This window comes from Grus americana, chromosome 3 (assembly GCF_028858705.1).
Source record: "Grus americana isolate bGruAme1 chromosome 3, bGruAme1.mat, whole genome shotgun sequence".
NCBI classification, from domain to species: Eukaryota; Metazoa; Chordata; class Aves; order Gruiformes; family Gruidae; genus Grus; species Grus americana.
In genome coordinates this window covers 22,745,764-22,762,038 of record NC_072854.1, presented here as the reverse complement: position 1 = coordinate 22,762,038, position 16,275 = coordinate 22,745,764, and the positions used below count along the sequence as shown (strand labels likewise).

At 37.5% G+C, this 16,275-nt stretch overlaps 1 protein-coding gene across 19 annotated transcripts in view; it reads right to left on the bottom strand.

The window, feature by feature from the left end:
• Positions 1-16,275, bottom strand: part of DLGAP2 (DLG associated protein 2) — a 463,944-nt gene that overhangs the window by 236,599 nt on the left and 211,070 nt on the right. For all 19 annotated transcript variants that reach the window (XR_008576189.1, XM_054818855.1, XM_054818858.1 and 16 more), the window contains one exon: positions 4,726-4,758. Coding sequence is in view for 10 of the 19 variants with exons in the window: in XM_054818855.1 (XP_054674830.1) it covers positions 4,726-4,758 (33 nt within the window). In the remaining 9 variants the exon portion in view is untranslated. The remainder of the gene's footprint in view (positions 1-4,725; positions 4,759-16,275) is intronic.

The window sequence follows — 16,275 nt, the reverse complement described above, 5'->3', positions numbered from 1 at the left end:
ACATACTCTAGCATTCCTGTAGCTTTGCTAAAAACTTTGCACAAACTCATTTCTTCTCAGAGAAAGACAAAATTATGTTGGCATCTTAGCTTGCAAATGTAAATCAACAGTAAAAACAAATCTTAATCTTCTGACACTTGGAGTTATTGTCAGATAATATAAAATTGTCAGAAGAGTCTCAATCTTCTGACACTTGGAGTCACATAGTATCTATGCATTGGCTGTTTGAACTATTAACTGTTTAACTTAACCAAAGAACAAGTTTAGGAAAAAAACCAACCAATGTTCACTTTGAGATATATTAAGAAATAGGTCTCTAAACTGTACTTTTACATGGAACATTTATTTTACTAATTAACAGAAAGTCACTGTTTTAAGATTGCCATCACAAGCTTGAATCCAGCAAGTCTAGCAACCACCAACCACTTCTTGTGCCAATTACTTGCAAAAAATAATGAGCAAACTTAATTCAAACCATAGGTGCATACCACAGCCCTAAAGAGATCTGAGATGCTGAGGAAGAATCTGAACTACTGGGACAAATTCTTAGAAAACACTGTTGAAGGAAAGTGCATACAGGAGGAATAAAGTAGCGAAAGCACCAGAAAGTGCATGGCAGACTTTGCCAGTACAGGTAAGACCATGAACAGACGGTCAGATCAAAGGCCAGTGTTCCCAGGGTTCTCTCCTCCATAACAGCCAGTAGCGGATATTTGGAAAAATAATTTTTTTCCATGCTCTCCTTAGTTTTAACAGCAAAGTGTCTAAGGAGAAGGAGAGTGTACAATGATGCTTTACCTGGATTCAGTAATCTATAGCTTCTAGTGAATAAAAGATTACCTGAAACAAATTGTATCTTTATCATTATTTTCTTCTGTTGAAACAGGCGATAGACTGAAATGCTGGGCAGAGCCAGACCTTGTATTAATTCTTCTCAAACTTCACTAGAAACATCCCCATTCAGTGGTGTTCCTTTTTAACACATTTTCCAGATCTGTGTGTTCAGATAAAGCTTGTGCTGTCAAAGAATGTGTAGAAGTGTCTATTTTTACAAAAGTTGAAAAGTGCTGGTATTGTACAGGACTGCCCATTTATCTTTAAGAAGGAAGGAAACAGAATAATCATAAAACACAGAGGCAAAAGCCATTAACAGAAACATTAAGTCACTATTGGAGTTGTGAAGGATATTAAAAAAGCCTGGAAGAAAAGCTTCCATTTGCATAGGCTTTGAGAAGACAGAGTGGTCTTCTGGAATCTTAGCTGCCACCAAATTTACTTGTTTGCTGCTTTGGTAATATAGAAAATTATATTTGTTAATATAGTCCTTTTAAAAACTTCTATGAATAAATATCGGGAGTTAGAAAGAACAGAAACATCTACTTGAGGATTAATGGGGATAACTGGGGATGCACCAGTCTAGCAGAGTACATTGGTTGTCACAAAGACTGAGCTAGACACATGTCTATAACATGCCATCCTCACTTAAAATCTGAGCAGGGAAAAAAAAAAAGGAAAACAATGCAACAGCGTTTGCCGTGACAACATAAGCTGTCAGCTGCAGATCACTTCCACAAAGGCGGCTGTTGTCATCTGTCTGAACACACGTCATTGCTGCTCTTGCGTTTCCAGAAGATGAAGCAGCTTGAAGTAGCTACACTAATGGGATCTATTAGACCATTAGCTCTGCCTTTTGCAACTTTAGTTTCCTCCCAGTATAAAACAGGCCTCCTAGTCTTCAAACATTTCACACTGACAGGAATGGTAGCTGATGTGCTTGTCAATAACAGAGCAAACCCATGATTTTTGAAACACAACACATAAGCCTTTGCAGCTTATACAAGACTTATTCTCAAACAGAGACCTCAGTGTTGTCCAACTCATTCTCTTTAGACGGGCTGCAAAGGAGGACGCATGACACACATTTATCTACGGATCCACAAATTCCACAAGCGAAACACTGAAATGTGAATTATGTATTCTGATAATTTATATCTCCCTCCCATATCTGATATTTTTTCAGTCTATAAAGCATGCACCCGCATTGTCCCACACCTGTGCAACAACATGTATGCAGATAAATGCACTTGCTTCCTGAAGTGCAGCACTAACTCCTAAAAACTGCAAAAGTGCCCCCAGCAAAGAGCTCTGTTTACAGTCATTTCCTATTACACTTGGACATACTGGTAATCCAGGACCAAACTTCTGGTTTTGGAAGGGGAGTGATGGTTAGAGAAAGGACGAACCACAAGAACAGTGAGGACTGCAGTTGACTGATTTGACCATCAGAATTTGTGGCTTGCAAGACGCATCCATTCTGCCACCTTTGTTATAAAAGGCAGATGATGTTGTTCAGAAACTCACCAACAGCTGCCTGTAGGTTTTTCAATAAATAGCATTAACAGCTTCAGAGGAAACTCAGAAGTGGTAAGACACGAAGCCTTGTCTTCCTCTCTTCCAAGTCAGGGAGATTCTCCATATCTACTATTACACTATTTCATGAACAAATCTCTGCTTACCACTTTGGAAATTAGTATAGGAGGCCTACACCATGGCGTATCTATCCTACCATTTTGAAAATTCATCTTAATATACTAAAGTACATTAATGTACTTAGTGAACTTTGAGTTTTTCTGAAAAGGAGGAAAAAAGGAACCTGGAGGCAAATGGTATCTACCATTAACTGATATTCTTTGAATTTGCCTCAGATACCAAAAATGCAAACTACAAGCCACAGAGTATCTCAAATTTCTGAAGAAGGCTACAGGGGAAAGTCAGAAATTCCAGTTAAAACATTGCAGAAAGTTGATTTTTAGTTCTTCCCTAGTTTTCTAAGTAACTCAATTAGTTTACTATGAAACCATAGCAAAACTTACAGAATCTTGCAGAGGAAAACTATATTTTTTGAGGTTTAAGTTGTTGTTTTCTATGCTTAGATTTGCACGACAAAAATATGAAGTTTCTTTTAGAATGGCCTTCTAAAATCTAAAGTCATGTCTATTGAGCAACTACTTCTTCATCACAAAATCACATATAAAACTTCTGTGAATGTTCAGTGTGAGATCAGAAATTGTGCTAATCTGGCAAGGAAAAAACTTAAAATCTTAAAGTCTTGCACTAATCTAAGCTGGCGTTAATGTCAATATTTTTAAAATTGAGGCAGAGAATTAATAATTAGCATTCCAGTAATACTGTGTTTGAGGGGAGAGTATGGTGATCCAGGAGACATTCACTCCTGGGAAAGTTCATTTCTACTCAGCTAAAAACTGAACATTATGTTCTTGAGGAATGTTCCTACAGCAATACATGTAATTATCCTTTGATTGTGGATTTTTAGTCATATAAATGTTAAACATTTTTATTACTGATTTTTTTTTAATTCCTATTTTACAAAGTCCAGGTACATTTATTAAAATTTGCAAAACAGGTATGAAAGAGCAGTAATGAACAGAAAGGAGAATTATTGTTATAAAACAGGCATAGCATGTGAAAAAACAGAACTATTCCAATGCATAACTTCAAAGTTGGACAACCTTATCATGAAAGGAATATCTCTTGAAAGGCAGACAAACACCTGTCTTATTTTTCCTTTTCATACGTGTATCTATGCTATTATAAATTTATCAAATAAAGGACAAAGAAAATGAACAAATCAATAATTGACTATTAAAGGAATTCAAAGTCAAAACAAATCTCTGAAACAATTATTTGTCAGTAGATAACAAAGGGGAAACAGATAATTAATGTTTAATCTACTGAGTTATTTCATTAGTTGCAAGGTCTAAAAGCCTTTCAGTTCCAGACTTCATCTCTTAATAACTTCTCCCTTCTAAATTTTATAAAACATTAGAAGTTTAAATTGTTTTTCAGAAACTATTCAAGATATAAAGCTGAACATCTTTGGGAAAAGCCTAGAATCTATCATTTAATTTTTTAATTAATATACTTTGCTCCAGCATTTACATTTGCTATTTCACACTATGTTTCTTAGAAAGACTCCAGATGGTTGATTTGAAACTAAGGTCAGCTTTTTGACATTTTCTTCATAACAGTACCAATGTTAATAAATAAATAAATTAGAGAGATTTCCCTCAATAATGGCCTACTTCAAAAATCATAGTCTCATTGCTTCAGTGTTCATTTAGGTAAATTGTGGGTCTCACCTTGGCATTTAATTAGTCACACGGAAAAAAACCCAAACAAAACAAACCACCAAACACCTTCATGTGGGCATCTATTTGCACTGCATAACAGTTATTGCTTAATTATGTTTATTTCAGAAGCAATATTTATTCACTTCACCTGCTAAAATGTGTTAGCCTCTCACAGTTCTCTGTAAATGAAATATTAAATATAAAACATTGTTCTCATTTCCCTTTTATATCTAATCTCTTTGTTTTCCATCCTCAAAGTGATGTCCTTAAATGTCTCTTCACACTCTCTCTTACCCCAAATTAGTTTGACAAACACATAAAAGAATAAGAAATAAATATTTCCATTTTTGCTCTAATGGAATATTTGTCCTTTAAGATATTTCCTGCCTGGAGCATGTACTGTGCTTTACTCAGCTTAATTCAATTCATTTTTGGTATCTAACATAGGGAAGAATGTCTTTCACTGGTTCTCATCATTCGGATACCATTTCCAATCTATTGTACGTGTGTACCAGTTGAGTCAAGTGTTCACCTCTAGCTGCTTTGAAAAATATTAGTAGGAAAATACACTCACCTTCAGGCTCCCCACAGAGTGTACACTGTGACTCTGCAAAGAAAAAGAGATAAATTATAATTTATTGATTTTAAGATCGGTCGTAATTACATCCTATATATAACAAAGCTTATAGAACTCAAAGTTAGCATGAAAAATGCAATTCTATTTTCAGCACCCCTTTGTTAACAGCTGGAAAATAACTTTCAAAAAAGAGGTTTTGCAGGAAGAATTTTAAAATAGAACTATATAAATGTCTAGTTACATTTATATAACTATCACCTTCATGGACTCCGGCTGAATGCATTCATGTAGCAGGACTTTTTGCTTCCACATGACTTGTTTGTATTTGTAGATGTACAATACTGCAGTGACAACAGTCACTCAAATAAAAAGTTTAAGCCTTCTAATATTTTATTATTGGAGGTAGCAAACAGTAATAGTGACAAAGTTATTATACTCCTTTCTCATAAAAGACTTCCAAGTCCTCCCAGGCAAGAGGACTAAGTCAAACAGTAAATGTAAATGTGCAGTTATATTATGCAAAATATTCAAGTATAGAAATGAAGGAAATAAAACTCTATCATAACAGACGGTGTCTAAATGTACAATTACTATTTTATTTACACACCACTGTTTGGAAGTTGGCTGTCTTAAAAAATATTTTGCATAATGTACAAATATATACACACATGGAGGAAATATTTTAAAGTATCCCTTGAGATTCAGCTGCTTCAGGTATTAGAATCAAGCTCTAGAACAAAGCTATTGTTTAGAATCCAAATACCAGAATCAATTGAAATCACAGGGAATATAATCAAGTTGGCAGATAATTCTTATATACTGGAAAAGGTCCTACTAGACCAAGACAGCACAGCATATTTTAAATCACAAATCTCTGAAATCTCCATTGTAACACTCAGCTGAAAAATTACATCTCTAACAGCAACAAGTATGCTGAAGCAAATACATATATATGGCACATGCACACACACATGTGCATATACATTTTTATATACATTCAGTATATAAGGCAGTTTAACATGCCTGGTATATACAAATCCAATGCAAAAGCTTGCTGAAATTATCTCCAGCCTTGAATGACAAATAGGATACTGGATTTTAGCTGTGATCTTGACTTGAAGGCAAAAAAAGCCAGAAACATAGAATATGAAACACATACACTGAGTAGATTGACCTTTATAGCGCCACTGTGACATTGCCCGTTGTTTAGAAGTACTTTCTCCTCACAGATAAGAGGCTGGCTCACAGTAACCCACTCTTGTAATGGTACTTGATCCTACATCTTTCATATATTTTAAAAACTTTAATAATTGCTTTTTTACTATTGCCAGAGGTTGTAGTGTACATGAGGGAAAGGAACAAGAAAAATTGTTTACCCAGGCAACTCTGCTGCTGCTAGGTGAATCACAACTTTTAAAACAGCATAAAGTTGCATGATAGAGAGGAATTAATTTTGATGCAGTTCAGCACCATGAAACATGTAGTTGAACCATCTATTGATAGACTCACTAGTGTCCCCAGTAGATCTGACAAACTGCAAACAACACCCCAACGGCAAGCCTGAGGAAAAACCCCAGCGAAAAGCATGAAAAGCCTAGTCTCGGATAACACAGGCCTGCTTCTTTCACTGCTGGATGAAAAATGCACTTGCCACAATCTGAAGCGATGCAGAGAAAGCAGCTCAGAAGATCTTTTTTTCACTTTTAATTCAAAGGCTTTCTGAGGTTTTACTGAGAGGGGCTGCCTGACTGTGTGCAGTTTATTATCCTGATTGATAAGGAAGACCAAACTGAGACTTGGTTTCTGAACTTCTGACTTTTTGCTGATCCTCTACGTCCTGCTAACAACTGCTTCACTGGTTTGTTACAATCCAAAGAGTTTGCCTGACATTTTTTGCAGCTCTAAACACCATCTTCCAAAGGTTCCCACTCAACAGTACAAATTATTAGCTTCCCTCTTTTCCTCACTAACATAAATTAGTGTCAATATTGCAAATCTGCAGCAGGGTAGATAGTCTAACTGCAAAACAAGGCTTGCAGCCGTGACCGGTGCCAGAAAGTTGTGCAAAAGCTAGCCAGGTATCAGCACTATTCCTGCCAGAACACTGCTTTTTTGGACTTCTTTCAGGTGTTTGTATAAGGTCACATGTTTATGGGCAAGCCAGGTGTTTCTTCCCTACCTCAGCATGCCTCGGGAGAGTTCATGGGGGTAATTTTGTTTTAATTCATCATTGTATGACTTCCAGAGGCTGGGAATTATTTCAGACTGACAGAAGTGCCTCTCTTTCCGCACTGGTAAGAAGCAGACTTTGTGGATGCGGATGATTCACCAGTAAGCCTGTTTACGAATTTCCCCACTGTAGCTTGCTGCTGTGGGGGAGGACTAGATACCCCTTTTGTTGTGCTTGACACATACAGATCGAGTGACAAACAAAACCACAACCACTTCTGCTAGACACGTGAACAACATGACAGGGAGGTTGTACGGAGCACTGTTTTCCACAGAGCCTGTGTGTGTGCATGCGTGCATGCGCGTGTGTGAGAAAGAGAGAGAGAGAAATAACAAAGTCTGTTTAGATCCATACATTCTATGGTTATTGTTGAGAGATTGCATGTTCTAAGTTTCTAAGACTATGATCATATAAAATATACGCATCACACACAAATATTTGCAGGTTTACATTATACAGAAATCTTAAAATCCTGTCAAGAAGCTATGTCTTGAAACTTATTTTAACTTCTTTGCTCTGTAAGATAGTTGATGGATCTTGGTAGAAAAGATCTTTCTGGAAGATAGCTCAATACTAAACGGCTGTACTAATTTGGAAATTTTCTAATTTAAGTTTCAGTTCTGGGGTCAGAGAACAGTAATGAAGGACATGACAACAGTGTAAAAAGTTACCACTCCATCAGGTGAAATGACATTGGTTGGGCTGAGATGCACCTCACCTAAAGTTGGGTGTCACAGCATTAATGTTCAAAACCTAAACTAGTCTTAAAAGATATAACAGTTAGGGGAAAGAAACAGCCACCTAACCTGCCTTAGAAATCTATGTTAGCATGAGACAAATCAATCAGGTTTTGTAAGCACTCACTCCTTTTTTTTGTGTTGTAAGAGATCTTAGACTTGGGCTACATCTTCACAATAACATTCACAGGAGAAATCTTTGTTGTAAGAGACCTCTGGAGGTCATCTAGTTCAGCCTCCTGCTGAGAGCAGGGGTGTTGCCAACGTGAGTTCAGCTCAGCTGGGGGTTTGATAGTAAAGTCCTGAAAGCCACCACGGATGGAGATTCCACAACCTCCGTGGGCAGCCTGTTCCAGTGCTGCATCAACCCCGTAGGGTTCTACTTGAATTTCTCAGTCTGAGATTTGTGGCCATGCTTCCTTGTTATATCACACAGCACTGCCAAAAAGACTTTGGCTCCATCCTGTCTGTAACCCTCCTTCAAATAGCTCATCTTCACCTCAGCAGACTAAATAAGCCCAGGTCCTTCAACTACTCTGACCAGAGGGCCCTCTGCTAGACTCCCTCCAATGCTTCTGGAAGCAGGGAGTCCCAACCACTGAACACAGTACTCCAGGTGCAGCTTCACCAGCACCAGAAGGAAATAATAACCTCCTCAATTTGCTAATCATACTCATCCTGGCACAGCCCAGTACGCAGTTTGCCTATTTGCAATGAGAACACTGTTAACCCACGTGCAACTTGGTATTCACGTTCCTTCAGACAAAAAGAAAAAAAAAGAATAAAATCAAGTCTTAGTAAGATCAGTCCCCTGATCCAAGTCTCCTGCCAGTTGTAACAGTGCTAATGTATGGCACAAGGGAGGAGGGAACACGTGGCCAAATATGGGTAGACCAAGAGTGCTCTTTTCAGGACTGGGTAGCCCATAGATCAACTTAAAGGAATTGTGAAATCTCAGCCTCTGACTAGTAAGTTCTGTATGCCCATGCTGGATGAAATGACGTTGGAAGTGAAAGTGCTTAAGCTACTGTGTGTTGTGATGGAATATGAGCAGGGACTTTACCACATTTCAGACAAAGATATTTCTTAAGCCTCTCCTCACAATTCCTAGTAATGGCTTATGCCTCTGCATATCTGATTCACCTAAAGTATTATAATGATAATTTCACGGGAGGTGTTCTTTCTTTGTAATATGTTGCTAATCAGCTGCACTTAACAAAGATGCTCGTTCTTGCAAACACTCATACATGTGAGTAACTTCTTTGTCATTGCGCTCAAAAGTAAAATGACTAAGATGGGCGAGTGTTCAGAGATTTGGGACCAAATAAATCAATAGAACAAGGAAAACCCTTATTTATGTTATTAATCTCACTCTATCATTTTGAAATTGTCTAGCCAACAGAAATAATCTGTCCAGATACAAAAAGATGCTGACAAAATAGGTCATAAGAAAATTCTTTTGAAGAAACAAATTTATCATGAAGAGACAAGCTCTTCCCCCCCAAAAAATATGAAATTTATTTTGTTTTGATAGTTTTTCTTGTCTAACCTAAATAAGTAAAACTAAAAATAAACCCCCCAGACATGTAAATGCCAACATTCCTTCTCCAAAAATCTGAGCTCAACATTCGATTTTAAATTAGAGTGAAGATAAATAATTCTTCTAAACACGTTCACCTTTCCTTGCTTTGTATATACTTTTCTTGCATGGTTAGTGTACAATAAAAGCTACTATAAAGAGCTACAATAAAGAAAACAATATACCGGCCAGATGAAAGATACAAAATAGCCATTATGAATAAATTACAATTCAAAATACCCATGCAAGCTATATAATATAATAAGACTAAGACGACATAATTTTAGTAGCATTTTAAATCAGTTTAAATAAAATACTGGATTGTATTTAATAGTTAACTACACTTTAATGTACATTACGCTCTCAGCAGGGGTTTACCAGGATTATGGAGTCCAACCTGGATAAGTTTTGACCAAAACATATGTAAGTGACAGAATGGCAAGAAATAATATGCAAAGGTGAGAAGCAGTGCTGGGGATAACTTGTGACCTCGGGACCGCATTCAGAAAATGGATGCAGTCAGCCCTTGTGACTACCCCTTGAATAATACCACACATCCAGTTTTGTATCCCCGCTTCATTTGTGTAACAGACCTTTCTGTCTCTCTTTTCATCTGATACTACCAGAGTCCCTTTGCAGCTCCCTGCTGCCACTCTTCTCTATATTATTTTAAATTTTAACTACGAACATATATGTTCTCTATTGCTTATATTTCTCTTTTTTTGCATTACTGTCTATTTACTAAGTAGCCGAAAAAATGGTACCCCTGTTATATAATTACTGAATATCACTGCCTATTTGAATCCAGAATTCAAAGCGTCAGAGGAAAACTGGAAATTGTTTCTCTTTCACAGAGGAATATAGTTGGCCTCACAGAAAACAATTATTGGTTTGCCTTTTTTTCCCTTTTATTTATTATTATTATTATTAATAATAATAATAATATAAAAAGCAATTAAAAAATAGATCAAATTCCAGTGAGGAGATTAAGCAGACAGTGCTTTAGATTTTGATTCTAATGACAAGAAATGCAACTGTTTCTGACACTATTTCATCAATCTATTTTTACATCATTTTACTGATGTCAGTGAAATGGAACTCTGTGACGCTTAAAGAGATATGGAGTAGCCATACTGAGATTTAGTGCAGCTGAAAAGCAAGGTATAATTAAAGGCTAAAGTATGAGACTTCTAATCATTTTTAGGATTTCAATCCACTATTTGTACTAAATATGGCCAGAATAGTGCTAATAAAAGCTGACTGTATTATGAACTGTGTTTTCCATTCTCTCTTTTCATGTCTGTTTTATCTCCTACATCTTTTGTCTTTATCTGTAGCTTTTTCTTCCTGTTGATATCTCACCATTGCACAGTACCATTAGCTGAAACATCGACGTGACAGACCTATAGGATAAACTGAAAGATTTTATCATGTCCACCGAGATTCTCCCATTCACAATCCTCCCCTTTGTTCCACACTGATGCTACAGCAAATCCTGTGGAGATCTCCCACTCTGTGTTCAGTCACCCATGTAGGTAAGGCACTGAGAGACGCCTACAAAAACCAACTTCTTCTGCAAATCAGATTTGAACTTTACCTTCAGAAATTTTTCTAAAACCTCTGATGACAGCGAGTACAGCCCTGTTCAGGTAAATTATCTCTGATACTAAACTATCTTTGCAGTTGGAGATATTTTTCCTCTATAGCCAAAGCAGGCATTGTTTTCAACTATGCAACAGGATAATAAAATTGTTAATGCATTTAGGAAAAAATAATAATATCTAATTCAGATACTCATTGTTTCCGTCTTGTTTTTTTTCTATTCTAAGCCTTCAATTCTTCCTCACAGTTGTGCTTGCTAATACACGTCCCATCTTTGCTGTTTTCCTCTGGACTCTTTCCAACTTAGCCATATCTTGAAGTTATAAGTGCCCTACACTGAATACAGCACACAACCTGAACCCTTTGACTGACAAGGTAGAGCAGAATATTTACACTCTTACATCCTTTTTGTATTTCTAAGAATGCCTTTGGCCTAATTTTGGGCAGCACTATTTTCTTGACTCAAATGAGAACTAATCTCATCCTTGTAGACAGGAATTTGACTAAAGATACCTTGAGCAGTCACCATCATAAGAATGAAACATCAAGGATACTTTGTTGGTCTGCCTTTGTAGTAAGAGCCCTGTTCATGTAATCCACATAAACTAAATGAAATCCACTAAGCATTCCAGGTTTTTTGTTTGAAACTATGAAGTGGCAAAAATAATGAAAATGACACTACGCTAAACCTCTGTATTTCTGTTGTGGTTTAACCCCAGCCCCACGCAGCTGCTCACTCACTCCTCCCTTGGTGGGATGGAGGAGAGAATTGGAAGAGTGAAAGTGAGAAAAGTTGTGGGTTGGGATAAAGACAGTTCAACAGGTAAAGCAAAAGGCGTGTGTGCAAGCAAAGCAAAACAAGGAATTCATTCACCACTTCCCATGGGCAGGCAGGTGTTCAGCCATCTCCAGGAAAGCAGGGCTCCATCACACATAATGGTTACTTGAGAAGACAGAACACCATAACTTTGAAAGTCACCCCTTCCTCCTTCTTCCCCCAGCTTTATATGCTGAGCATGACATCATATGGTATGGAATATCCCTTTGGTCAGTTGGGGTCAGCTGTCCCAGCTGTGTCCCCTCCCAGCTCTTTGTTCACCCCCAGCCCACTCGCTGGTGGGGTGGTGTGAGAAGCAGCAAAGGCCTTGGCTCTGTGTGAGCACTGCTCAGCAATAACAAAAACATCCCTGTGTTATCAACATTATTCTCACCCTAAATCCAAAACACAGCACTATACCTGCTACTAGGAAGAAAATTAACTCTGTCCCAGCTGAAACCAGGACAATTTCTTACAGTATTTTGAGTGCTGACAAATAGTGCAACAAGAAAAGACACAGCTATATTCAGACTCAGATATTATTTGAGCCCATTTCCATGATCAGTCATAAAAGAAATAAACAAAAAGTTCCAAATTATGCAATCAAAAGAAAAGCCTGCAATTATACATATATAAATACACACACGTTTACATGTGTCTGTATATATATATATATTTCTATCTTGAAGTGTTTTTTCTCTTCTGAACAATAGTATTTACACATAAAAATAACTACCAGTAGTCAGTTCATCATGCAGAACGTACTGAAAAAACGTAATAACAAGAATTGTTTAGAGCTGTTGTGGATATAGCCAATAAATGTATTTCACCCCTCTGGAACTGTTTCTACAAGCACTTCTTGCTGAGCGTAAAAGCCTACTTGCCTGCCTGCCTGCTGGCGTGGCTGCCTCTCACTGCTGATCACTTACGGTATGACCACTCTCAAGATGAGATTCCCTTGTGTTTGCAATTTCAGCTTTCTTGAATATTTCCTTTTAACTGAGGTATTCATAACAAAGGGCCTTTTATTGCCCATGATCAGACCTTGGGGCTAGGAAAAACATCTACTGGAGTTTTGGAGAATAGGAAAAATACAACAGAAAAAACAGCTGTCTGTGAGAGACTAGCAGCCGGGCTGTATAGGGAAAGATAGAGCAAGGGGAATGAGTAGCCCTGAGAAAGGCAGATACTGGAAGAACTTTAAATAAAAATAGAATACAAAATAGCCATTATTAAAATAGAATGAGCCTAAAGCAGAAGAAAATCAACCAACCTGGCAGCAAACTCTGTATCCTTTTGAGCAAATGAACTGACATCCAACCAAATGCATAAAGCAACCACTAAGAGCCCAGTATTTTCCCCAGACAAAAATACAAGGTTCATGCTCAAAGCAATGCCAGGACCTATTCACAGTACTTGCACATCAGATCCTTCTCCATATGGAGTTTACACATTACACGTGCATTAACCAAGCCAAAAGAGATTTCAGAAAAGAATTACGAGACCAGACAATCAAATATTTTCATAGGAAAACAAAAATAACTGAAGCAATAAAAAGCAAAATATAAACGCTGCAAGAAAGAAAAAAAAAAAGCTAATGTTTCTCTTGGTGATCTGAACACAAATACTTTCTTTTCAGAGGAGCAGTCATAAGCACAGTAATAAAATGGATGTGCTTTAGCAGAATTCTGATACACCTTTCAAATGCACAGAATCAAAGTGGAGAGTCCAAACATCCTGAATGAGTCCAAAAAAGACCAGAAGATGTGTTTGTAAAGAGCAAATCTACATGTTTTTCTCCTCATTTTTAGACTGGTTTTCTAAGGTTAAAGTGAGTCATATTCCTCATAACCAAGGAAAAGAAACTTACCGCTCCCTAATCACATTGTTGCATCTTTATGAAAAACACCAAGGAGAGTAAGACTGGTGATAAAGAATTGTGAGAGTGGGGACCCAGGAGAGTGCTGTGAAATACAAATCTGAAGTCAGAGGCTTGCTCCAAAAACCCTCTGGAGCCAATGCAAGTGTCTTTGCAGTTCAGCACACTCAGGGTCAAACCTCAACAGCATACTAATGCAAAACTAGCCAGGCTGTCTATTGCCATTCGTCTACTTTCTGTCTTTTTTTTCCTCTCTCTTCTTTCACTTTGCTCATTTTAAGAGATAGTAATCTCAGAGCCTCATAAGAAGAAGTAAAAATTGTACAAATCCAAGCTGAGCATGATATAACAAAGAACCAAATAGATAGGTGGCAAAAATATAGAATGGGACAGCACATAGATCAGTTATAGAGTAGATCACGTACTCTGATATGCTAGTACTCTGAAGGTTAAATTGATTTTTTCACTCCTTTCTCCTTCTTTTCTCTCAGATAGGAATTTTAAATTTGGATTTTAAAAGCATTTCAGTGGAGTGGGGAGTTGACTTGACAAACAGATTTAAGGAGGTAATTTGAAATTCAAAGGGTGTACAAAAAAATGATGTAACCATTGGAAGAGGCAAGAGATCAAGTCCAGGATGTATCCACATCTGGGCAAGACTGTGGAATGATGTCCTTCATGTAAAGTCAGTAATGTATATCACCTTAGAACAGTACAGGTTGGAAGAGACATCCTGAGGTCATTAGAGATTACCTCTGAATTCAGAGCACTGACAACTTCAAAATGACATTATGTTTCTCAGGGCCTTGAGCAATCAAGTTTTGAAAGTCCACCAGGAAGGAGAATCTACAGATGCTCTGGGCAACTGTTCCAGTGTTTGACCACAAGTTTTTTACTTGTGTCTAATTGAAATTTCCCTTGCTGTAACATCTATCCCTTCTCCTCCCTTCAGTGTCCATTAAGAGTCTGGCTCCATCTGGCTGTAATGATCCATTAAGCAGCCGAGGACAGCAATTAGCCCTGCTCTCCTCTTAGCTTTTGCTTCTTCAGGCTGAACAAATCCAGGTCTCTTCAGTGTCTCCATGTGCATCATATGCTCCAGTACCCTACCCATCTTGGTGGCCATACTCTGGACACGCTCCAATTTGTCTATGTCTTTTTTATAATGGAGTGGGGCTAGAACTGGGCACTACTCCATCTCCAGCATCTGAAGTGCCAAAAAGAGAGGAATAATCACTCCCTTTAACCTACTAGCTGTAGTGATGCAGCCCAGTGTGCAGCCAGCCTTCATTGATGCAGATATACTTCTGAGATCCTAATAAAAGGGTACTCAAACACAAAAGGACTGGGATATACAGCTAAAGCTTTGAACTGGTCCAGTCCCAAATATGTAGTGACCTCACATGCTAAATGACTACTCGAGGAGGTTACAGCAGCGAACTCTGACATGCCAGGCAATGTCTCCCAACAGCTAGAGACCATAGCTCAAGGTCTGATCTGTTGTATAAGCCTTTTCTACTGTCCTGAGAGGGAATCCACTATGGATTCCTTCTTAAATACAGACTGGGGGAGGGAAAGGCTTGTTTACAAGAGCAGTGAGCTATCCTCTGTAAAGATTTCTGTCTTGACCAGTCTGTAACGACTTTTGGAATCTAATGTCATTCTAAATATACCTGCATATCTCAGGAGAAGGGCTTCCAGAAATGTATTCAGGTGGGAGTGAGCAAATACACAAGAAACACAAATTCAGTGTGAAACATTAAACTTGATTTAAAATAATGAAACAAAAATCTGTTTATGCTATATAGCCTTTGCCATCAAACAAGTATTAATAAACCTAATCTGCAAAAATCTAAAAGTGAACTGACAAAAAATATGCTTCCCTTTCCGTCTTGAACATTCTCAGAAAATAAGCCTGCTCTGTTGATGAATTCGAACACTTCCATCTCACTGGATATATAAACATGACCTCTGTCATAATCATTACAAAGGCATGAAGAGCTTATTGCAGGACTCAGACCAAAGCTTGAAATAACAGGAGTGCTTAATTTTAGCTTTTACAATAGTAAATAAAGATTTATTTGGGGTAATAGAAACTTTCCAGTGAGTGAAATTTAAAAAAAAAAAAAAGTCTACCATTTTTGGTAAAACAACTACTAACTTCAACTCCAAGCTTCTAACTTGTTATGTTGAAGCGAGCATCCACATCTGTACAAAGTCCCTATGCTGGAACGAGGTGCAAAATTTGCCATATCTGGAAACTTTTTATGCATGAAGTTTTCTATAGAGAACATTCCTTATCAACATTCGTAAACAAAACCAATCCAAAATTCCAGTTGCAACTAAATGAACATTAATCAGAACTGTAGATGCATCCTTTGACAAAAAGATGTAAAATTGCAATAAAGAAATAGGAGTTGAGAGTCCAAAAATATTTCATGAAGCTAACATTGAGATACGGAATTCAATGACTAAAAAATAGTCTGATCTTTTTGCAGAAACACTCATAAATTCAACCTTAAATAGCCAAAAGCAAAGTTGAAACAGCAGATTTAAATTTGCTATTTCTTTTCAACTGCATGAGTCCCTTTTCTTTCTTCAGTACATCATGTACAGAGCAATGTATACCTCTTTCGGCCAACCTCACCTTTCAGATTACTGCAGCAATCTAGCATTCCCTGTCACTGATTTGACCTTCACTTC